At 46.7% G+C, this 24,591-nt stretch overlaps 1 protein-coding gene across 1 annotated transcript in view; it reads left to right on the top strand.

Annotated features, from left to right (window-relative positions):
- Positions 1-20,136, top strand: part of ADCY10 (adenylate cyclase 10) — a 78,407-nt gene extending 58,271 nt beyond the window's left edge. Inside the window, exons 25-35 of the mRNA XM_050962977.1 lie at positions 1,296-1,403; positions 1,783-1,961; positions 3,227-3,274; positions 4,474-4,630; positions 5,430-5,634; positions 5,718-5,814; positions 8,612-8,727; positions 11,944-12,061; positions 12,733-12,928; positions 14,752-14,940; positions 19,729-20,136. Coding sequence (XP_050818934.1) covers positions 1,296-1,403; positions 1,783-1,961; positions 3,227-3,274; positions 4,474-4,630; positions 5,430-5,634; positions 5,718-5,814; positions 8,612-8,727; positions 11,944-12,061; positions 12,733-12,928; positions 14,752-14,940; positions 19,729-19,917 — 1,602 coding nt within the window. The 3' untranslated portion in view covers positions 19,918-20,136. The remainder of the gene's footprint in view (positions 1-1,295; positions 1,404-1,782; positions 1,962-3,226; positions 3,275-4,473; positions 4,631-5,429; positions 5,635-5,717; positions 5,815-8,611; positions 8,728-11,943; positions 12,062-12,732; positions 12,929-14,751; positions 14,941-19,728) is intronic.
- Positions 20,137-24,591: the final 4,455 nt, after the last annotated feature.

Below are 24,591 nucleotides of genomic sequence, written 5' to 3'. Positions count from 1 at the left end.
CATGCTACAAGTCCTTGTGTGGCTGTCCTGGCTTTCTGCTGCCTTCTCTGGGTCTTTCTGTGATGTTTCACACCCACACACGCCTGTGCAGTCCAGTCAATCCCAAGCCCTATTTTTGTTATCAGACTCCCAGGAAACTGCTTAGGTCACATGGATCAACTCCTGCTCCAGTTTTGCCCGTGGCCTGCGTTTTGGGGGAGGCTCCTATTGCTTTGGCTGTCTGTTCCAGAAAAGAGCTGAGTGCCTTACACATTTGTCCGGAGTGAAGGCTGGCTATCAAAAGCACCAGCCTCCAGGCGGTTTCACCCAACCCCCCTAGTATAGTAAATATAGTAGTGGGAGGGGAGTGAGGAATGTTCAAAGGCATGGTGGTTTAGGGCACTAGCCCCAGTCCTCTAGAAGCTGGGGGCATAGGAGGTGGTGGTGGTGGTGGTGGTGGTGGGGAGGATAAGGAGATCATTAGGGACACTATTTTGGGAGGCCCATCATAGTCTCTGGGTGACATTTAGTCATATGACAAAAATCATCCTATGAATTAGCAATGTCTACCATGGAGAGCTCATGGGAGAGATGAGGTGCTTCTGTTAGCGAGCTGTGGAAGGGGCCTATGACTGGAATAGCCTGGAGGAGGTGGTACACAGGTCAGGAGTAAGGTGCATTGGCAAGGCTGCATGGAGGGTGGTGGTGGTGGAGGGAGTTGAAGGGTGACTGGGACTCAATGCCATCAGTCCTTTAGTACTACATTTCCTCCATACATTCAGCCAAAGAAACCCATGGGCATTATGTCCCAGCTCTGCAGGCAGCTCCAGCAGCTCCTGGGTTACTCCAAGGGGAAAGAAAGCAACGTTGCTGTCCTAGACAGAGTGAAGAGAGCTTCCTTTGCTTTGTGGCTTGATTCACCGCTGCGTGAGCACAGCTAGGGTAGCAAAGAAACGGGGTGCACAGCCGCAGCTCCGTGATTCAGTGCCGTGTTGCCTTGGGCACGAGGGCAGCCCTAGCTTAGGCTTCTATCAGTGGAAGATCAGGCGTAAAGCTTTGCCATGACCCCATTCTGCTCACACCTTGCCCATAGAACACCCTCCTTCCCCTGCCACAGGGTGTGGGAGGATGGGGGCAGGAGACACATTGCTGCCTCCACCTGCGAAGAGGGGATTCTCCACTGGCCATCTCTGGCTGCTTGCAGTGGCCGTAGCAGACCGAAGAATCCAGCCCTTTCTCTTCAGTGGGTGGTGGGGTTGGAGAAAGTGTGTGGCACAATGGTCACCTACCCTTCTCTGCGGTTTGCTTTGCTTAAGGCCTTTAGCAATTTGGATACAGCAGAGAGTCTGATCAAATCAGTGGATCTCAGAGCGACTGTAATTAACCAGTTTGAGGAAGCTACCTTCTACAGCCTGAAGGGTGAGGTAAAGAGTCAGCAAGACATTACGGAACCTTTTTATGTATCTGGTTGGGGCCATCCATGGAAGATGATTGCAGGTTTCCTGTGTCGCCCTCCTATGTCCATACAACCTCATCCGAAACTAAAAGTCCAAACTACTGGATGGGCTCGCATGCCCCCTTTGGCTTAGGTGAGGCCATTGAGTTGTCTCTCACAGTTATCTTAAATGAGGGGTGGAGGACACAATAGTTTTGATGACGTTTAACCCAACCCACCTCCGCCTTTGGCTCTAGCATTGATGTCATGCTAGAAAATGGCAGCTGAGACCCCTACCATTTCGGAGCATGCAGTTGGCTGATAATGTTACAAACAGTCTTTGTCTTACTCTCCCTTCCCCTCTGCAGGTCTGTTATAACATGGGCCAAATGAATTTGGCAAAGAAATTTATTAGGAAGGCTTTGATTTTATTAAACAGAAGATTCCCATTTACCTTGATTGGAGTCTTTTTTAAGACTCTGCTGGAAGTGTCAAAGCACGCGTCTCACCAGAAGAAGCAGCAATTCTTGTATAGTCGCAGTAAAGGGTAGGAAGTAGAACTGGAGTAAAACCAAGTCGGGTGGATTTTACCTTAGTACCTGGTTGTCATTTAGATCTTGATCCTGCAAACACTTAAGCACATTCTTAATTTGAAGCATGTAACTTGCATGCTTCAAATTAAGCATGTGAAGAGTGGGGGCTTTAAAAAGTGGTGTTTACACACTCTAGTGAAGACGGAATTACAGATACATGCATTCCAAATGGTACAATACTTTAAAGCAAAGCATTTATTTTGGAAAACAGGAATCGATTGCAAAGAAATGCATTTGTTTCTGAGAATATTTTTATGCTCCCTGTTACTGCTGAAGGCATTATTTCCAAGTGTTGGCCTGTCCTTGCTAACCAGCCTCATCATGGGAATGCTTTTTTGGGAGCCATGGGCTTTGGGGTCAACGGGGGCAGAGGGAGCAAGGAAAAGCATCTGGTGTTATGGAGAGACCCTTTGGGCTGTGCGGGATAGTGTTGTTGGGGATTCAAGCAGATAGAGAGAGAGGTGAGGCGGTGGGAGTATCAGCATGAGGGGATGGAGGTACCACAGGAAGGGGAGATATCAGAGTGGGATGCATAATGGGGGAGGTGCTGTGGAGGGGGAAGCAGGGGGAGATGAGGGACCCCAGTGGAGGGGAGGCAGTGGTGGAACAGCAGGGGAGGGGTTGGTGGCAGAGGTCAGTGAGGCAGCCCGGGGTACTGGGCAGTGAGGGTTAGGGCAGTGGAAAGGAGGAAGTGCAGAGGTGAAGGGTTAAGGCAAGATGGGAGAAGGGGAGTCTGAAGATGGGGTGCTTGGGCATGAAGGTGAGGTAGTGAGGACAGGTAGAAGTGATGGACTGTCCAGCAGGGGGATTTCAGGAATGGGGAAACAAGTGAGCAGGAAAAGGCTGGATTCCAGGAGGGGTAGGTGAGGCCCTGAAGGGTGGGATGAAGGAGTTTGGGTTGAGGCACCAGGGTGGAGTCAGGCTGTCTCATGTCTTCCCCGGGAATCCCCAACATAGGTCATTATATCCCCCTGCTGCTGCCACCCTCCTCCTCTGCTCACCTTCTTCCCCATCTCTGCTGGACCCCCCTTCCTGCTGACACAACTCCTCCCCCCATTACATTCACCTCTTATCCCCATTGGTGGGGCAGATGGACAGAGTAATTCCCTGCCACGAAGCCACCCTCCTTCCTGGATCACCAAAGTGTCCTAGCATAACTGCCTTTCATCTGATACCCCTCAATAAAACACTCAACACCTACTTTGGCCTCCCCCTACAGTGTCCCCAGTGGCAGGCTCCCAGTCTACACTGCAGGAGTCTCCAGATGGTGAGCTGAGCCTTCACCCTCCTTCCCACTCCAGACTTCTCTCCATGTGAAATCCGTCCAGACTCCCCAACAGCTCCCCCCAAGCCAGCTTGTGGTGCACTGCATGCCACGATTCTCCTCCTTCAGTTCCCAGTCTCCTCTCTTGCTTTCCCCACACTCATTCCTTCTCTCCCTCTTGCCCCAGCCCCCTTGTTCTCTCTGCCCCAAATAGCCTCCCGCCCCAGTCTCTTTCCTCTCCCCCAGCCCTTCCGGCTTCTCCTCCCTTCCCCGAAGATCACCAGTCACTCAAGCTTTTCTTCACAACATGAACCTTGTTCTTTTGAAATAATAAATGGCAGCCAAAGTTCTCCTGTGATCCTATGTATCAGAGGGGTAGCCGTGTTAGTCTGGATCTGTAAAAGCAGCAAAGAGTTCTGTGGCACCTTATAGACTAACAGATGTATTGGAGCATGAGCTTTCGTGGGTGAATACCCACTTCATTTGCTGCTTTCTGTGATCCCATGACTCCAGGAGCTGGGGCTTTAAGAAAATGCCAACTATCATGAGAGTTGACAGCATGGCTTTCCCCATATCACCCTCACAGCTATCCCCTCTGGTCCCCCCGATAACTGTGCCCCTCCATGCTTGCGGGATGGTGGGGGAGAAGTGTCTTACCCAGCTAATGGTGCTCCCTCATGCCCTGGCCAAGACCTTCCTGCTCCCCTCTGCTGACAGAGCAACCCCTACTGGCACAGGGCTACAATTGCTAATCCCCCACTGGCTGGAGCCTAACAGCTGATCTGTAGTAGCCAGGCAAGGGGGAGGGTTCTCAGCATTGCTGCATAAAGCAGACTCAGGTTCTTCTGTGCTGCTCCCTTCCGCAGCCAGCCAAAGTGGGGAAGCAGATGTCCCACTTCCTTCCCAATGCCCACAGGTACCCTCAACCTCCCTGCTGCTACATCCACCTCCCGCACAATGCCACCCCTCTGCTGACTGACCCTCCCCCAACTGGTACCCCATCATCCGATTGCTACTTCTTCCATTCCCCTTTCCTTGCCTGGAATCCTCCATGCCTCCTCTCTTAGGAGGAGGAAGAAATGTCCAGTTCAGGATCCTGCCTCCTCCTCCTCCCACCCCAGCTTTCTATTTAATTAGTAGTAATAGTGAGATCTTTGTGCTGCTGTGATCTGCTCTGGCTAAAGATGTGTCTTGTGTGACAGGGAGAAGAAATTAGCTTTCCTGTACCAGCAGGGCCACTGCCTTTCCTTATTGTGGCAACTTTTCAGCCTGGACACTGCTACAAACAGCAAAAAGTTCTGTCGCCTGGCAGCACTCATGAAAGTGAACTCAGCAGAGGAATCGGATGATGAGAGCCAGGTGGGTCCACCATCACCACTAGGAAACCTCTCCTCCTGCCCCCAAAGAAGAGGAAATAACTAGCAGCCCTGGAAATAACTGTGGTGACAGGACACATCCTGCCCAAAGGGGATTGAGGAGTCCTGACTATTATGGAGCAGATATCTAATTTCAACAAGCAATGGGTTGACCTATAAAAGCTTGCTGTGGATAATCATCCCAATGTTCTGATGTTTTTCTGAACCTCATTCCCACTGTCTAAGCCTCTGGGACTGGAAATCTCATGGAAAACCAGCTTTCTTGTCAGATTTCCAGCATGCCTTGCTTCTTTCTGTCTTGGATGGTAAAACATGCCCATGGTCTTCTTTCTTGCCATGTTGCAGCACTTCTGCCTCTGGAAAGAACTAGGGAGGCAGAGATGTGGTGAAACGACAAACAATTAAAGTTCACTGAGCTTTTTTAAGCCTCCCAAAAGAGTTGATCTGAGGTTCAATTTCATTTTTTTTTATTGTAACAGTTTAGGTTGGTTCTGATTTTTAAGCTATTGCTAATTTCATCTACACTAGTTTATATTCTGTGCCTGTACAACACCTAGCACGGGGGGAGGGGCGGGAATCCTGACTGGAGCCTTTAGACATGAGCATAATAAATGTTAATATTAATAATCCTAATTTTTTTAATGGTCAGTATTGTAAGAGAAAAAGGAACAAAGAAATGTGGGGGTTTTTGGTTTATCCATTTGTCCCTTTTGAGCCTATACCAGATAACGATTTAGTCAACAGTTTCAGGTTCTTGTTTTTTCTTGTTTTGAACATTTTAGATCATTTCATCCTATACGGAATTCTCACTCTGCTGCCAGATGATGGGTTACCAAGATGAATGGATGAAATATGAGCTGATGGCCATCCAGCGTAGCTCTCACCTACAGGTTATCGGAGGAGGGCTATTAACAACAGTTAAATTAGCACAATCACTGGCCTATATGAAGCTCTGCTTGGGTAACCTGCCCCTATCTATTCAATTAGGTAAGTCTACTTTCATCATATACTGTGAAGAGAAGGTGTCAGTATTAAGGGAGAGACACTTAACACATTTGTTTTCTCCACAGGCTATCGAGCCCATGAAATGTGTGTGCGTCTGAAGAAACGGAAGCTGGACTATCTGGTTCTCTGCATGCTCTTCAAAGCTCTCTTTCTGAGCATCAGGTATGATGCAAATTTATGTTCCGTATGAACTGGCTAAGGAGAATGGTGTATGGAGAAGAAATCTAATAAGGAACCGTGGAAGGACGATAGAGACCCAAGTATAGTAAATATAAAGAAATCCCAATGACTTCAGTGGGCAAGGCATGTGGTTACAATGACAGAAGACAGACCAATGTCTCTAGGAATTGTCTCTAGGAAGGACATCCTTATGTTTAAGGCCCTGTATAAATCCCTTTTTTTTCTTTTTTTTTTTTAGAAAACTCCCAACAGTTTGTAAGGAATGAATTTGACAAGTACATTTAGTCAATTGTAAGGAAAAATATGTAAAAGATCATGGTTTCAGGGCATTTTCTCCATTTCCATGCCCTCCACGAAAATGTGATTTACACAGGGCCCTATTTATGGTGTCCAGCCTCATGGCTGACCAAGGAGGAGATAGAGGGATAATACTGAGCCATACCTAACATCTCTTAATGTGAATTACTATTGATGATAACAATGTGCCCTTGACAGAAAGAGGTGGGAGGCACATTATGAGGGCGACCAAGGACTTCCCTGGTCTATCGAGCCAGGAAGTGAGGAAGTATGAACAGGCTAAGTTTGGCTTTTTGCTTTGGTTGGCTGGTAATTTTCTTCTGAAGTGTATTTCTTCCTCATGAGGAGGCAGTTTGGATCCCCATACTTGGGATACAGGTACCTCTGTCACACGGCTCAGAAGTGTCAACTGGAGTCACGTGGCAGCCTTATTTTTTCCCACCTCTGTCAGATTAGAAGACTGGTCTATCTCTTATTAGACATCTGTCTATAACAGGGGTTGGCAACCTTTCAGAAGTGCTGTGCCGAGTCTTCATTTATTCACTCTAATTTAAGGTTTCTCGTGCCAGTAATACATTTTAAAGTTTTTAGAAGATCTCTTTCTATGTGTAACCCTTCTGCCCCTCTGAGTTGGCAGCAACAAGGGCCAGGTTCAGTATCCTGGGGTTCCATTTCAGTAACACTGTGCATAACTGGCTCGAGCCCCACCCAGTGACCTGGGACACATACATACCACACTCCCCTGGACGCCTCTAGGAGGCAATACTTCCCCTCTCGCAAGCACGGAGTCTGAGTGTAGCAAAATCTTTTTAATAAAGGAAGGAATCAATGTGGCATCCCATTGGAGAAACACCACAAACAGGGTTATAACACAAACCATAAACAAAACCCACCTCCAAGTACGTTTGGCAATGTCCTTTTTTCACCTTAGGGTTTTAAGTCCAATCACCCCAAAGTCCAACAACCCAAAAGTCTCTGGTCAATGCCACCCCAGAGTTCGAGAGTTTATCTGTAGAGGTCCCTCCCCCCAGCCTGGGTAGAAAGGGGCACCTTACGTGGTCCGGGGCCAACTGCCCTGCCTCTCCGTGGGTTCTGCTTCCGCCTTCTCCACGAACTGCTCCGCTTTACCAGCCGCTCCACTCTGCTCCTCCAGCCGTCCTCAGAAACTGCTCCGCTCCACCAGCTGCTCTGCTCCATGAGCTGCTCCAGTTCTCCCTGCAAACTGCTCGGCTCCGCTTGCTCTGTGGGCCGCTCCACTTGTCCCACAGCTACTCTGCTCTGCCAGCCGCTCCGCTCCACCAGCTGTCCCGTGATCCGCTCCAGCCATCCCCACAAACTGCTCCACTCCACCAGCTGCTCTGTTCCACAGTATAGCTTCAGGTTTCCCCACTAGTTAGCACAGTACTCAGTGCTCTCAGCTCAGTAATTTCAGCTCTTTAGTGATTTCAACTCTTAGTGATCTCAGCTCTTAATAGGGGAGCCCCAGTGCTAGTGCACCATTAGCCCAAAGAGAGTTCAGCTCAGTAACCTGTATCTAGATTCTTGAGGGAATAAAAAAAATCAACTCTGACATTCCACAGTGGAGAGAGGAGTGGGTGGAACTGGTGCTTCTGGCTCCACAAGGAGACTGCACCACCAGGCACAGATACCTGTCCCCAGCCTCTCTCAATTCACTGGGTTTTGGAACCCATGTCCCTTGTCTAGCAAGTACGACACAACTGAGGTTGAGTCATTTGTCACAAAGCAGTCTCACAGCCCGGCAGCCTGGGATGGCATAGGTGTGCCTATGCAAATATACTCTCTGAAATTCTTTCCACCAGATGTCAGGGTAGAGCTTATCCTGACTCTGCTTACATATGTCTATAATATATAACTAAACTATTGTTATATGTAAAGTAAATAAGGTTTTAAAAATGTTTAAGAAGCTTCTTTTAAAATTAAATTAAAATTCAGAGTCTCCTGGAATAGTGGCCAGGACCCGGGCAGTATGAGTGCCATTGAAAATCAGCTCACGTGCCTACCCCTGGTCTATAAGAACGTTCTCTGAGCCACAGTGGCTTCCTGAACAGACTTGTTCTCACAACTGTTCCTTCTGCTGGGGCATGTTTGTCTGTAGTAATAGGTTGGCCACCTGCCTTCTATATGCACTGCTCCTGGTGCTTTTTCTTGTCAATGACCAGCTGGAAAGGCAATTAGCTCTCCACAGTGGACCTTGCAGACACTTATATGAACATCGGGATACTTTGCGCACCTGGGAAGGACCACAGCGGAACGTCTCTATCCACTCAGTGTCTTGTTGGGCATCCTTGAAGTCCTTCTCCATAAGCTTGTTCACCAAAGATCCTTGGAGAGAAAAATAGGATAGATATATGAGTGGAATGATGGATGGGAGGATAGAGAATGAGACATGAAAAGAGGAAAGGAAATAAAGGGAGAAACACAGAATAAAATGAGTCATGCAATAATTCTCCATGATGTCTAGGTACCAAGATTGTGTGCAAGTACTGAGCTGGCTGGAGGAGTTGGCTGTTGAGGAGGAGAGAATCATTGAGATGGCTTGTTTCTTTTCTTACTGTTTAGAACTCTTGCTTTATGCTGGTAAGTACTGGGTGATGAGGACAACAGATAATGGCCTGCTTAGCAAAGACACTCCTGGACAGGGATGGTCGCCATGTCAACACTGCCAAAAAATGGTGGCGCCATTCTGGCATCTTGTTTGTGGTTAAACAGCAATTGACATGCTTTTAAAGAAGAGAGTTAAAAGTTTTAACAGAAAAGGGGTTGTAGCTCCGATGAGGGGATGTTGATATCTGTGTAAACGTTGAAACTTTTGGGATATTCCCATACGAATATGGAGCTTTATAATGGGAGTGGGAGGTTGTAAAGTTGGCTAACAAATCTCCTAAGGCTAACTGGGGTTCTGCAGACTTCAGTCAGCCGCATGGAGGAATTCCCCCCAATCATCCTGCTCCTTTTAGCCCCCGGGCACTCCACACATCTAAAGCCTTGTGTACACTTAAAACCTTTGCCAGTATAACTATATCAGTATGGCTGAAATGGCAAAACCCTGCTAATAGAGATGCAGTTATACCAGCAAAAAAATTCGACTGGTACAGCTTATACCAGTTTTGTGAATGACATAAACTGTACTTGCAAAAGCCCTTTCCCCATTCAGTAAAGCTGCTACATGCTAGGGCTTTGGCTGGCACAGCTATCTCATTAAAAAAATCACTCCCCTAACTGACTTAACTAGACTGGTAAAACATTGAATCATAGACCTGGCCCAAGGTCTCCAGGATCACAGCTGCCTTTGTACAGACTTCAGAAAGCCACAAAGTGAGGAGACTGTGTGAGAACAGGGGGCTTGGCTGGGAGATGAAGTGGTCACTTCACACCACCTTACAGTGGGTTTCCTGAGGTCTGCAAGAGGGGAGAACTCCCTTGTGAACCTTTGATTGGTGATGGGAAACCTTTTTTCTTTGACAAATCTAGCTTCTCTACTGATCTGACTATGCTGTGAGCTCTGCTTCTGCAAGGGAAAGGGTTAGAGACTTTCCTTGCAGTGAAAGTCTAGGGCTCCAGCAGTCCTTTTACATGCTACATCAAGCTAGCCAGTGTAGGAATGTCTGTTCCTTGGAGTATCTGTTAAATGTGTTTAATAACCTATTGTAGGTATAACCTTCTGCCCCTCTGAGTTGGCAGCAACAAGGGCTGGGTTCAGTATCCAGGGGTTCCGTTTCAGTAACACAATGCATAACCGGCTCGAGCCCCCACCCAGTGACCTGGGACACTCACATACCACACCCCCCTGGGCGCCTCTAGGAGGCAATACTTCCCCTCTCGCAAGCACGGAGTCTGAGTGTAGCAAAATCTTTTTAATAAAGGAAGGAATCAATGCGGCATCCCACTGGAGAAACACCACAAACAGGGTTATAACACAAACCATAAACAAAAACCCACCTCCAAGTACGTTTGGCACTGTCCTTTTTCCCCTTAGAGTTTTAAGTCCAATCACCCCAAAGTCCAACAACCCAAAAGTCTCTGGTCAATGCCACCCCAGAGTTCGAGAGTTTATCTGTAGAGGTCCCTCCCCCCAGCTTGGGTAGAAAGGGGCACCTTACGTGGTCCGGGGCCAACTGCCCTGCCTCTCCGTGGGTTCTGCTTCCGCCTTCTCCACGAACTGCTCCGCTTTACCAGCCGCTCCACTCTGCTCCTCCAGCCGTCCTCAGAAACTGCTCCGCTCCACCAGCTGTTGTGCTCCATGAGCTGCTCCAGTTCTCTCTGCAAACTGCTCGGCTCCGCTCGCTCTGTGGGCCGCTCCACCCGTCCCACAGCTACTCCGCTCTGCCAGCCACTCTGCTGCCACCAGCTGTCCCGTGATCCGCTCCAGCCGTCCCCACAACTGCTCCACTCCACCAGCTGCTCTGTTCCACAGTATATCTTCAGGCTCCCCCACTAGTTAGCACAGTACTCAGTGCTCTCAGCTCAGTAATTTCAGCTCTTTAGTGATTTCAACTCTTAGTGATCTCAGCTCTTAGTAGGGGAGCCCCAGTGCTAGTGCACCATTAGCCCAAAGTGAGTTCAGCTCAGTAACCTGTATTTAGATTCTTGAGGGGAAAAAAAAATCAACTCTGACATTCCACAGTGGAGAGAGGAGGGGGTGGAACTGGTGCTTCTGGCTCCTCAAGGAGATTGCACCACCAGGCACAGATACCTGTCCCCAGCCTCTCTCAATTCACTGGGTTTTGGAACCCATGTCCCTTGTCTAGCAAGTACCACTCAACTGAGGTTGAGTCATTTCTGTCACAAAGCAGTCCGACAGCTTGCCAGCGTGGGATGGAGTAGGCGTGCCTATGCAAATACACTCTCTGAAATTCTTTCCACCAGATGTCAGGATAGAGCTCATCCTGACTCTGCTTACATAGGCAAGGTTACTCTCACAATCATGATCAAAGGCAGCGATCTGCTGAAGTCAATTCTCTTTGGGTTTTTGATTGTGGTTATTTGGATTGTTTCCCCTACAAAAGTGACAAAAAAGTTGGAAGAATCTGAAACTCTCTTTTTGTTCTGGCAGCAAAGAATCCTGGGCACCTTATAGACTAATAGACGTATTGGTGCATGAGTTTTCGTGGGTAAATACTCACTTCGTTAGATGCTCTGTAGTTTAAGGAGATCCTCCTTTTAGAAAGAGAGGGATGGATAATGGGATCCAAGTGGCAACCTTCCTTATGGAAGGACTGCTGCTTCTCCACAACATAGGAATTGCTTTGCCCATCCCTGCATTGCATCCATTGTGGAGAATAAATGTAACCCACGCACCTCCTGAGTGTGGTATTCTGTCCCATCTAGTGGCACTGAGACCACTTAGAGCGAGAGTATGAGTCTGCTCTACAACCTTAGCTAACAGGCAGCTGGCTTTTAGCTCATGCACCAAGCTCCAGAGGTCTCAGATTCTATCCCAGCTGCTGTCAATTGGGATCTGTCGGTGTTACAGAAACATGGGCAGTTTAATAGTGGACTGCATGCTTGAGTGATGATGCTTTCATTTTTTCTGCCCAGTACAAGGTTTCTCCCCTTGCACTAGAGATCACTGATACAGAGCCTGTGACAACCCCAAGAAACTCAGTTAAAACTTCAAATCTTGCAGCATTCCTTTTAGATTTTCATCGAGATCTGAGGATTTTTTCTGCCAGGCGATTCAGCTACTTCCAAAATCCCTCTTGACTATCTTTGTACTTATGGTAGTTTTAGAATAGGGAAATACACCCCCACCAGAAGGGGAAATAGCTTTTCTAATGCAAATTTCTTTTACAGGATTTTCGTTTAAGTCATTTAAAGAGTGCCTGGAATTCATACAGCACAATGAAAAAAACTGCATCCTTATCTCTCAGAACAGCATCATGTTGGGGCTGTATTCATCCCTGGCCATTTGGTAACATACCAAGTCTCCTCAAAATTGCTTTGCTGTGTTACTGGTTTAATCTTTATTTTGCCATATGGTGGGTTGGAACTCAGAAACTTTGGGCCGGATTCTGCCATCTGTACTCATGTTGAATAACAATTTAGTCCATGAGTCCTGTTGAAATCAGTGTGACTACTTGGCTGATCAGGTACTTCTCAATGTGAGTAAGGGTGGCAGAACTGGGCCAGTTCTACTAGAGGACTGAATGGGGTGTTGATGAGCCTTAAGGCCACCTTAGCTGGCGGGGTGGCTGAAAAGTTTTTGTCATGATGGCACATGCCTCAGATGGATAATTTTAGGTCCAGTAAAAACATCTTTATTTTGCATTAAATTATTATAATCAACACCATTGTGCCTAGGAGTCCTAGTCATGAACCAGTACCCTGCTGTGCTCGGTGCTGTACAAACACAGAACAATGAGACAGTCACTGCCCCCAAAGTACAATCTAAGTGGGTGGTAATCATATCTCATGCTTTGCTGCATGCATTAGGAAGAATTCCTCTCCCCATTGTATAGCACTGTGCAGGTAGCTAGATGCAGTGTGAGTTTTCCATCTATAGATCGGTGCCGCTGGCTGGTCCAATAGTCCAGTCCCCTACAGCAAATCTTATGTGGATCTCTCTCTCTCTCGGTGATCTAGGTTTGCCAGACTTCAGCAGTGGGGCAACTTCAAGGAGCCGTTTGAAAAGGCCAGAAGGTTGCTGAGGAGAACTAATGCCTCATTCTTTGCTACCAGTGGATTCTGTAGATTCTTGGAGTGTGAGGTCCTTGTGCTACGGAAACACATTGAGGAAAAGCCTGAATTGGTCCGGGAGACTCGTACTAAGACGCTAAAGGTGAGAGGGAGAAGGAGAAGTCCACATTATGTGGAAAGACTGTAAAATGCAATATCTGCAAATGGAGGCTGGATATCTCCTGGTGGCTGCTAGACATGGAGGACCTGATCCAAAGCCTGTGATGTCTGTGGGAGTCTTTCCACGGGTTTCAACGGGCTTTGAATCAGGCCCATTGGGAGCAACCATCTGTCAAGTTTCCCTACACACTTCTCTTTCAGACACTGGGCATTATGATAGGTCAGGATGGGAAACAGACTAGGTAAGTCCAGAGTCATGGTCTAGTGGTGTGTGGGAGGTCTGGTAACTGGGAGGACAACTGATATTACAGGCAGTCCGGGGCAATGGTCAGAGTTCTTGCAGGGGTTCTGTAGCCAGGAGATCCAATCCAAGGGTTTGGGTTAGCAAGATAGGTAGGTGCAGTCAGGCAAGGCAGAGTCAGGTGAGACAGTACAGCAGCAAGACAAGGTCAGGCAAAACAGCAGGGCAGCAAGGTGGTCCAGGCAGCAATGCCCTGCTGCTCAGACAGCTTCCTCTTCCTGTTGAGGTCTTTATATAGTCCAGGTGCCCAATGAGAAAGCTGTCAGTCCAGCCAATCAGGGGCCTAGCTGCTGTGGGGCTGTAGGCCTTTAGCACCAAGGCTGTCAGTCAGGGGTAGTGGTTCAGCGTGCAGCCATGGCGTGGACACTGGGGATACCGTTTAGGGACCTAATGGACTTGGATTCAATACCAGGGTCCTGACACCTGCAGCATTCCAGCTCTGTGTATCTACTCAGCTCTACTAGCCTTAGTCTCCTCCCTTGAATTACCGAGTTGCCTGTTTGGGCCCCTGTAATGGTTTTAATGGCTGTTCAGGTGGTGGTTTGGTTTTGAAATCCCTTCAGTGTTGTACTACAGCTCAGCATGAGCAATAACCAATGCAAAACCTATTCCAAGTGGAGGGAGAAGTTGATCATAATTTTGCTTCTTTCCAGTTGATTCATCCAAAAATTGATGGCAAGAATTGCAAAAACTCTTCTCCCCCCATAATACACTACAATGGAGAGAAGGGGAAATCCCCAGACAAAATGAAGTGCCCCCAAAGCACACATACACTCTTCTATTTTTGGTGTGGAATGTGGAAACTGGTCAAAAGTGATGTTCTATATTTGTATGTGTCCAGCTATGCAAGGGAGGAGGGGAGAAGGCATTAACAGTTTTGCACCATGCAGCTAGGTTTATGTCTACATTGTAGAGTTTGTAGGGGAGACAGAGAAACTTGAAGCTGATGCAATAAGAGGCAGGAAGCCAGTAGGAGAACTCAGAAAGTGGGGGAAACCCTTGATCAAAAAGCAGTATTTCATTATCATAGCCCTTCAACTATATGTTTTCAGGGCCAGTAATTGATGTACATTTGTGGGGTGAAAGGGCCATGACAGATTATTCGGACATTGTGAGATGTGGAAAAAGATGCTATTAAGGCTGTGCCAGATGTTCCCTCGTCCCCATCCCACTCACTTTGCAAGAAACATATCTTTAGGCCTCTGGACAGGAGGTAGAAGAGAAATCAGCCACACAGAGTGCACAATTCCCAAAGAGGAATTGTCCTGTAGGTCAGATAAGAGACTATTGCAAAGCCCAGTTTAGTGAGTGCAGACTAAGCGCATGATCAAGACAAATTCATACAGTCTGAATCTTCCTGGTTTTTATCTCACCCCTGCTACTTTCTATCTCTCTGCAGGTTTCCTGTTTCTTTCTAGCTGGCTCAGGCATACTGTATTCCTGCAAAGGGATCTCAAAGCTCTGGGATGTCATCCTGACATGAATCTCAATTGTTCTCTTGTTAGGACTTGGACCAGGTTCTCTCTCGATGCTCCACAAGCCCTATCTATTACCCTAGGGTTTACCACCTGAAAGCCTATATCCTCCTGGTGTTGGGCAATGAAGAACAGAGCCAAATCTACCTATCCCAAGCATTCCAACTCTGTGACATATATGGAAACCTCCTGGAGAAATCCTGGCTGGAGATCAGCAATGTAAGTCCTGAGAGCTGGTAATCTGAAAGCTCTTTCCTTTGAGCACCAGATGAGCTGGTCTCTGGGAAGGGATTTAGGATTCCCTAGAAGAAAGTGGAGCTGGCTACAGGTTAATGGCTGCAATATAGATAAAGTCAAGGGAGGGGTTGTGAAAGCAAATGACTGAAATCCTGGATGGAGCTGTTGGGTGCCTGCAGTAGGCTATACCTCCCTAGCATCCCTTGGGGGAGAGGGTGGGCACTGTTCCTGTCGCAAAGTCCAGAGCTGTTTAAAGCCTCTGCCCCCTTGCCCAGGGGTAGGGGGAATTAAAGTAGCCGAAACAAAGTTTGGGAAGCCAAAGCAAAAGAGAACAAAAAAAGGGCAAAAGTATCAGCCCTCTCCTTTCTGCAAGGGCCTGGGTGGGCAAGGCTCTCTAGCTGTTTCCCCAGTCAGCAACCTCTGCTTCTGGGCGTCAGGGACCGCTGCACTGCAGTCCTGCTCCTTCATACCTAGGCTGGACAAGCCTTACAGCTGCACTGGCTTGAGGCTGGTTGTGCCAGAGGAGCTCTTTAACTCCTGACAAGGGCAGGGAACTGCCCCACCACTGTGACATACACCCCAAGCCCACCTAACAGCTAACTTCCACTAACATTTGTGGTATATTCTCAGATAGCCTGGGTTGGCATGACATTTGGGGACCAGGCTTGGGGAGGAGCATGCACAGCACCTGGTCCTTCACCCTGTTGTGTATGTCCACACCCACCCACATCATCAGGACTCTCCTCCAACAGAATGGAACAGAATCTCTCAAGGACTCAATTATTAACTGTGCTACTGCTTACCCTGCAGTGGTGACTATTTACAAAATCCAGCAAATAGGCTTCCAGCTCTTGCCAGGGTTACTCTGCAGTACTCCTTGTCTATGCTACAGGGAAAAGTCGATCTAAGCTACGTAGTTTAAGTTACATGAATAGCATAACTCAAGTTGATGTAGCTTAGATCTATTTACCACGAAGTCCACGCTATGCAATGTCAACAGGAGATGCTCTCCCATTGACTCCCCTTACTTGATCTGGTGGCGTATAGGAATCAATGGGAGAGCGATCTGTGGTCGATTTAGTGGGTCTTGACCTGCAAAATTGACCGCTGATGCACTGATCACCGTGTGTCGATCCCTCGGTAAGTGTAGACAAACCCACATCTGCCAAGCTGTGGAGTGAGATGAAGCCTGAGATTTCAACCCAAGTGTCTTACGCAGTATTGTGTGCACAGTACTTACCTTGACGTCACTGGACCGATCCTCAGGGCTATGGTTTAAGAAGCATATAATCCCATTCAAAACATTTAACAGGTTTAGGACCATTTCTAGTACATGTCCAACCATTCCAAAATAACATTGCTTCCTGCTCTGTGCCTCCTGGAACTTGTGCTTTGGAGTAAATTTTGATGGAAGATCTACAGAAGCATCATTTTTAGGGGTCTAGTGGTTTTCTCTCTAGTGAAAACTTTATATATTGCAAAATTAAATCTCCTTTTCATGTTGTCCATGCATCTGTCTACACCTGCCTGCCCATCGTGGCTTGGTCAAACTTGTCGTGGTTAACATAGCATGTTCTCCCTAGAATGGCTGTAACATGCTCCACATCTACACACACACTTGGGTTTCTATTATGCTATAGACTGTGCTGAGCCACCTGTGTTTTTTGAGGTCCACCTTGATCAAGCCTCAGTCATTTTCAGTGTCATGGTGAGCAGAGGGCAATGTTGTGTTAGCCCAAAGAGTGCAAATGGACCTCCCAGTGCAATCCCATTCTGCAGAGGTGGCCTGACTGGTCACTTGTCTGCATTCCATTGACCAGGAGTCAGCCTGGCCAGGACCCACCTACTTGTACAAACAGTGCAGCACACATGAGTGGCCCCTAGCTGCACAGTGCTTCCACAGTGGCAGGCTTCTTCTGGTGATTGATTTGCAATCTGATCTCTTCAATGCCTCATTGGATCATCCGACCAGGCTGCCAGCTGGCCAGCACCGACATCAGGATACTCACTGCCTTATGGACAGGGCCAGAGCCTGTGGTACCACATGATCACAGCAATTAGGGAAGGTGTATGTATGATGGCATTTCCCAGCATCTGGCAGAGATGGACATTCCCTGTACTGGAGACTGCATTATGAGAGCAATAGAGGAGAAGGCCTCTGAGTGCCAGGAGTAAGAGGAATCTGATGCAGTGATTCCTGAGACAGCTACAGGTTCAACCCTGGAGAGCCGGAGAAATGCCATTCAGATCTGGTAAGCTACTTTATAGTTGTGAAAATGTACCGATGGGGTCTGATTTGGGTTGGGAAGGGAATGCATTCCCAGATTCTCCTGAGTGTGTGTTTGTAAGAGCCCTGCACAAGCCACCCTTCCCCTCCTTCCTTCCTACACCTCCATTGCATGGTCAGTAGGTCCCAGCACACCCAGTCCTCACCCCAATTTCCTTTTCTTGACCCCACACCTTCTGGTTGCCTGGCCTACTATTCCCAATAGGGACAGAAATGCCCAGTCTCTGATGAACAGCAGCTGGCTGTTGTCAGATGTCAGACAAGCAGAGAAAAATGTAAAAAGCTCACAAGCAGCAATGCAGAAAGACTTAAAAACAGGAGCATTACTAAAGATCTAGTGCAGTCTGGCCAAGACACCTACATGACAACGTATCTGCTGGGGCATGTGCCCTGAAGCACCTGCAAAGAAGCTGGTATAATTGGAAGACACTGCCAGATGGTAGTATGCCTGCGATGCATGAAAATATGCGCTTTCATGTCTAAAGATCTAGTGCAGTCTGGCCAAGACACCTACATGACAACGTATCTGCTGGGCCATGTGCCCTGAAGCACCTGCAAAGAAGCTGGTATAATTGGAAGACACTGCCAGATGGTAGCATGCCTGCGATGCATGAAAATATGCACTTTCATGGTACACTCCTCATATAGACAGGACATGGAACAAGTGAAGGTAACTACAGGAGCAATGGACGTATAACAGCAACAAGCATTCTTACTGGAAGAGTTTTAATAAGAATAGGAGCTATACCAGTCTCCTAGAACTGGAAGGGACTTTGAAAGGTCATTGAGTCCAGCCCCCTGCCTTCATGAGTAGGACCAATTTTTGCCCCAGATCCCTAAGTGGCCCCCTCAAGGATTGAGCTCATATCCCTGGGTTTAGCAGGCCAATGCTCAAACCACTGAGCTATACCTCCCCTCCATTGGCACTGTTAGTTCCTGACCTAATTTTAACACACTCTTGTGAGGTAATGTCAGAAAATATCTCAAAGCCAGTGCTCTAATGTAGCTCTTGCGTTTCTTGACAGAGCCTATTTTCTTCTCCTGCCCAGGGAGCTGACTGGAGCAAATGGCTGGGGTGTATAGTTTGGAATTTAGAAGTGAAGCAAAATGGATACATTTGTCTCATCCCTTGAAAGAATTAGGCTAAGAAAGGTATGATGGCTTACTATGGACACAAACTCAAAACTAGTTGGTTTGTCTTAACAGGACCTTCTACCAGGGCCCCAACTGCACAGTTCTGTTTTGGACCAAGATAACAAAGGCCAGTGTGGGCACTGAAGTTAAAACTCTCCTTTGCCATGATGCCAAGTGCTTTGAGACCATAGTCTACCATGTTGACCAATATTGTCTCACTGTTTCCTTGTGCTCCCCTGTCTGTCTGTATCCACCTGTTGACTCTTGTCTTAGCTTGTTAGCTCCTTGGGGCAGGGATGGTTTTTTGTTCTGTTTGTCCAGCACCTAGCACAATGAGGCAATACAAATAAAAATAATAATACTAATAGGCTGACAGCTTTGGGTCCAGGAAGCACCTGCGATTGGCCTTTTAGAAAGACATTGGCCAGAAATGTGCTTGGTCCAATCACAGTTGGAGGAGAAGGGGAAAAAAAAGTATGGGAAATCTACAGCTAGGATGACATACAAACCATGGCCAACCACCTTCATCAGAAGGACATGCCCCAGGAAGAGAGGGGATTTGAAATATGGATGTCTGAGAACTTTTTCCAGACCCAGATGGACACAAGTAGAGTTCTAACCACTTGAGTAAGATCCTTCTCTGGCTCCTTGTTTACAGTACTCTGCCATACACAATGTGGAAGACTTGAGTTTGGAATCGGCCTTTCCAACCACAGGCTCTGCCAGCCTAGCCTGAGAAATTCCACCCTGGTGGCAAACTGAGAGAACAGTTCCCCTTGCAAGATGCATTTTTATCACCTTGGAGGACAGTTCTGTGGTTTGATGGTTCTGTTCTGGTGTCATCTTTGTAAAGGCAGCTGGCCTGCTTTATTGCAATAAAGTATTTTGTAGAAAGATAAATAACTACAATATTTATACTTCCAGTATAGTGTCTCTGTAGCGTGAAGCATGAGTAAATCATCAAATGAAAACCATTCACTTACGCCCTAAAAGGGCATAAGTAAAGGGGCTTCAACATCCCTGTACGGGCTATTTTTATCGTGGGTCACAGCATGGGGAGCAGCAGTGCTGAGCCAGCATGGAAGGGGAAGAGATCCGTGCCAGGTTTAGGCATGAATGATGCAGATTACCTCCTTCCCCAAAGCCAGCTGGGAACCAAAGGTCAAATTGCAACTTTCGTAATCTGTTTGTTCCCTGGTTTGCTGGTGGGGCAGTGTGGGATAGATAGCAATCGATAGCAAGAATAGGGGGCTCTTGTCAGATTTCTCCCCTTCCTGACCATCTTGGAAATGCTGTCTCTGAAGATCTAGTCTCATTCTGGCCTCTCATTTCCCTTTTGTTTTCCTTAGGAATGGTGGTTCACTGCAAAAGGCCCCATGGAAGACTTATGGCTGAAGGCTGCACCAGATTTTCCCAAGTGGAAAATAGGAATGACAGAGAAAGACTTTCCAGAGCTTCATAAAACCAAGTACTTGCTGCGGGTGCCAGCATTGGATATTAACAATCCTTTCCCAGAATCTGAGATCCTCGATGTCTGAGCTGCATGTAGTTCTGTCCAACTGGAGCACTTTGTAAGCTTTTGTAACCGGCACTGCCCAAATTTGTAAGCATTTATGATATTCCTACGGTACAACACCTGCTCTCTGCAAAGTCCTCTAAATTTGCTCATCTCTTCCTTTGGTAAATGTGGGTTCTCACCGTGGCTTTCTTAGACCATTTTTTCCTTACTGTTAATTAAACTCTGCAGTAGCTCTTCACTATAGTAATGTATTCCTTTATAATCTGGAACAGAGTCTAGTGCTATTCCCAAAAAGAAAAGTCTAATTTAATTTTTTTTTAAACATTCATAACTAAAATGCACTTTCTTCAACAAAGTCACTACAACTCTCCACCCACTGTAACGATGTGACCTATAAAAGCAGCAAAGAATCCTGTGGCACCTTATAGACTAACAGACGTTTTGGAGCATGAGCTTTCGTGGGTGAATACATGCATCTGAGGAAGTGGGTATTCACCCACGAAAGCTCATGCTCCAAAACGTCTGTTAGTCTATAAGGTGCCACAGGATTCTTTGCTGCTTTTACAGATCCAGACTAACACGGCTACCCTCTGATACTTGATGTGACCTATGTGACACTACTGAGAGTATCAATTCAGGAGAAATTGCTTAGAATGGGGCAGTCACAGCCCCAGGCTGGGGTTCCTTCACTATTAAGGCACACCAACAGCCAAACAGAGAGGACTTTGGTTTCAGTCCACTGGCTAACCAGAAGTCATTAAGCAATTCCCTCAGACACTCCAGTTTCCCAGTATCACCACAAGCACCACTCCTTATGGGGACAAATGGTTATGAAAACCAATACCTCAGTAAAAGAAAAAAGGTTCTCCTAATCCCAAGGACCAAGCCCCAGACCCAGGTCAATATACCAATTAGATCTTACCCATAAATCACACTGTTGCCAATCCTTTAGAATCTAAAATCTAAAGCAGGGGTCGGCAACCTTTCATAAGTGCTGTGCTGAGTCTTCATTTATTCACTCGAATTTAAGGTTTTGCGTGCCAGTAATACATTTTAACATTTTTAGAAGGTCTCTTTCTATAAGTCTATAATGTATAACTAAACTAGTGTTGTATGTAAAGTAAATAAGGCTTTTAAAATGTTTAAGAAGCTTCATTTAAAATTAAATAAAATGCAGAGCCTCCCAGACCGGTGGCCAGGACCCAGGCAGTGTGAGTGCCACAGAAAATCAGCTCGTGTGCCGCCTTTGGCACGCATGCCATAGGTTGCCTATCCCGATCTAAAGGTTTATTCATAAAAAGAAAGAAATATAGATGAGAGCTAAAATTGGTTAAAGGAATCAATTACATACAGCAATGGCAAAGTTCTTGGTTCAGGCTTGTAGCAGTGATGGAATAAACTGCTGGCTTAAGTTAAGTCTCTGGAGTACATCCACAGCTTGGATGTGTCATTCGGTCCATTGTGCAGAGCTTCAGTTTGTAGCAAAGTTCCTCCGGAGGTAGGAAGCAGGATTGAAGACAAAATGGAGAAGATGCAGCTGCCTTTTATAGTCTCTTCCCATGTGATCTGTGCTTCCTTTGTTTCAAACACAAGCTGCCCAGCACATGGCTTGGAAGCCTTCCCTCCATAGACATGTCCCTGCATGCCTTGCTGAGTCATAAGGTGTATCTGCCTTCTCTCAGTGGGTCAGTTGTATAGCTGATGGTCTTTAATGGGCCATCAAGCAGCCTAGGCAGTGCTGATGCCAAATTGTCTGGGGTGTCACCCAGAAGCATAGCACGAGTTTGAAATATAGACAGTATAGAGCCAATACTTATAACTTTAAATACAAAAATGACACATGCATCCAGATAGCATAATCACAACCAGCAAATCATAACCTTTTCATAGACTCCTTACTTGACCTCCTTTGTACAAGATTTAGTGTAATCTATAGGACCTTGGTTGCAACAATGATCTGTACTGTCACAGTTTATGTCAATAACGTCATATCCACCACAGATATTTTAGGCATCCCCAGCTGGTGCTGTTCATGACTTGTTTCTGTATTTTATTAAAAGGCATGAAGTCTGTTGTGTGATGCCTTTCAGTAAGAGAGATCCTGTGTATGAGCGTGCTAATCCGCGTGGCCTTCAACTTTGCTTCAGCTAGGCTGCTGCCTCCATCTTAACTTTTGAAAGGAAACAGACATGGGAGATGAGAAGCTGAAGGCATGCATTCAAAATTTCTTGTTTGTGGTGTACTGAGAAATAGAGTTGGTGGAAAAATTGTCCTTGAAATTTGAAGTTCCAAAGCCCTATGAAAGTATTGAAAAACAGCACCAAAAAAAAAAAAAGTTTATCAAAGTTCTGAAAATCTGGAGTCTCATAGAAATCTGTGTCTGCATACTGGGAGGGAAAAAACATTTCAAAGTGAGGAATGGTTACTGGACAATGTGCATTCAACTCTGTTCTGACACAGGTGATATACAAACTCTCCAACACTGCATCCTCTAACTCCTGAGGAGTTTAAGTGCAGACGTTATCAAGCAATGACACTCAAAGAGTAATAATAACCTTGCACGTCAGTCACCACAACTGCAAAAAATTCCACTCTCTCTCCCTCCTCTCTTTGGCCCTCACCCTGAAAACATTTAAGGATGTGCTTAACTTCATGCACCTGAATGAGCTCCTTGATTTCAATTGAGCATTTGTGGTGCCAGAGTTGCGCATATTTTAGATGCTAAATGTACCAAAAAACTGGTAAGAAAAATAAAACTTTCCTCCAAACTGCCAAAAAGCTGTGAAAACAACTTCCCCTCAAAAATGTTTAAAAATGCTTCCAAATTCCCCAAAAGAAGACAAAAAATGCATAGAAATGATCAAAACTGCCCCCCAAATGCCCAAAGTGATACAAACTAGCTGTTTTTTTTAAAAAGCTTCAAAATGGTTTAAAATGTGTTCTTAAAAAGTGTCCCAAACTAGCTACAAGATGGTCAAAAATGTTCCCACCAAAGGTGGTCAAAGAACTGTGCATGGGCAGGGGTTTCTGCCCATGAGTCAATATGTTAGTGCAGAGGTTCTTAACCTTTCTCTGAGCCCCCACAAAATGCTATAAAAACTCCACAGCCCATTTGTCCAATAAAACTGCATATAAAAGCCAGGTCTGGCATTAAGGGGTAACAAGCAGGGCAATCGCCCAGGGCCCCATGCCATAGGGGGCACCGTGAAGCTAAGTTGCTCAGGCTTTGCCTTCAGCCCCAGGTGGTGGAGCTCAGGGCCCCATGCTGCAGTCCTGTGCAGTGAAGCTTTAGCTTTCTGCCCTGCACCCTAGCAAGTCTGACACTGGTCATGCTTAGTGGACCCCCTGAAACCTGCCAACGGCCCCATACCCCTGTTTGAGAACCACTGTGTTATTGTATGCTGAACTGACACAGGGATTTTAGTAGGACAGCAGTTATCCTGGTTATCCTATGTATGGAATATAAATGTATTTCATACTGAGAAATACCCAGTAGTTATTCACTTTAGTAGCTAATTCTGCCATTATGGTTTCTGCCTTATTCCCTCTGTGCAGGATTAGTATTACTCTGATATTCAGCAAACAAAAAATGCCCTTGAAATAACACCCAAGAGGCCACTTTCCATCCCCTCTGAGCTGAGAATTCCAGTGGGAGCCAATTTCTCTTGCGGGGGAGGGGGAACAATGGCAATATACATAGTACTGGGGTCAAAACCCATTTCAGTATTTACTGATGAGAATACCATAGAAGTTTGAGGAAACTATGGAGTCCTTTTGATACTCTCTTGAATTAACTTTCAGAGACTACATATTATCTATATCGGGGTTCTCAGCCTGGGCATGTGACCAGATATCAGGGACCATCTTGCCCTTCACATATTGCTAAATGAGCAGGTCCTGTATGGAAAAGGTGAAAACCACTGATCTATATATATCTTTGATCTTCTACATGTTTATTTAACAACGTCTGGAAAATGCCAGCCCCAAGGTAATGTTTGTAGAGGCCACCCTGTTTATACATGTGCTATGGGACCACACCAGAATATGCACATTCTGGAAGTAGAGTAAGTGGTTACACATTTGGGAATGTCAGACTAAATATGGCTTTAGGATCTCCACCTTACAGAAGAGGGCAGGGCCAGATTAACTTTTTGTGGGCAGAGCGAGGGGCTGGTTGGAGGCAATGAGGTGCAGCGCAGCAGGAGTAGCCCCACTCAGTGCAGCACAAGGGCACTGTTTACAAACCCACAACTGCTAGACGCACACTGGCCTGCCCAGCCCTGCACTGCCAGTGTACCCCTTCCACACTGCCCCCCTGCCCAGTGCCCTGCTCTTATACCCAGCACCCCCTCACTCAGAGACTTCCCCCACAGATTCCTATGCCCAGCGCCCCCTTGCCCAGAGATCTCCTCCTCAGATCCATATGCCCTATGCCCCCAGACCCGCTATGCCCAGCTAGGGTGACCAGATGTCCCGATAAAATTGGGACTGTCCTGATATTGAGGTGTTTGTCCCGCATCCTAACCGATCTTTGGTCGGGACGCAATTTGTCCTGATATTTCGTTCCACCAGCAGCATTTGCCTTATTTATTTATTTATTTATTTATTTTCTGCTCCGCGGGTAGCACTCGGCTTTTTTTTTTTCCTCTCACTGCTCCACTGGCAGCACTCGGGTTTTTTTTATTCCCTTCTC

This window comes from Gopherus flavomarginatus, chromosome 7, assembly GCF_025201925.1.
Source record: "Gopherus flavomarginatus isolate rGopFla2 chromosome 7, rGopFla2.mat.asm, whole genome shotgun sequence".
NCBI lineage: Eukaryota > Metazoa > Chordata > Testudines > Testudinidae > Gopherus > Gopherus flavomarginatus.
The sequence above is the reverse complement of the archived record's forward strand: the minus strand, read 5'-3'. Positions and strand labels throughout refer to the sequence as shown.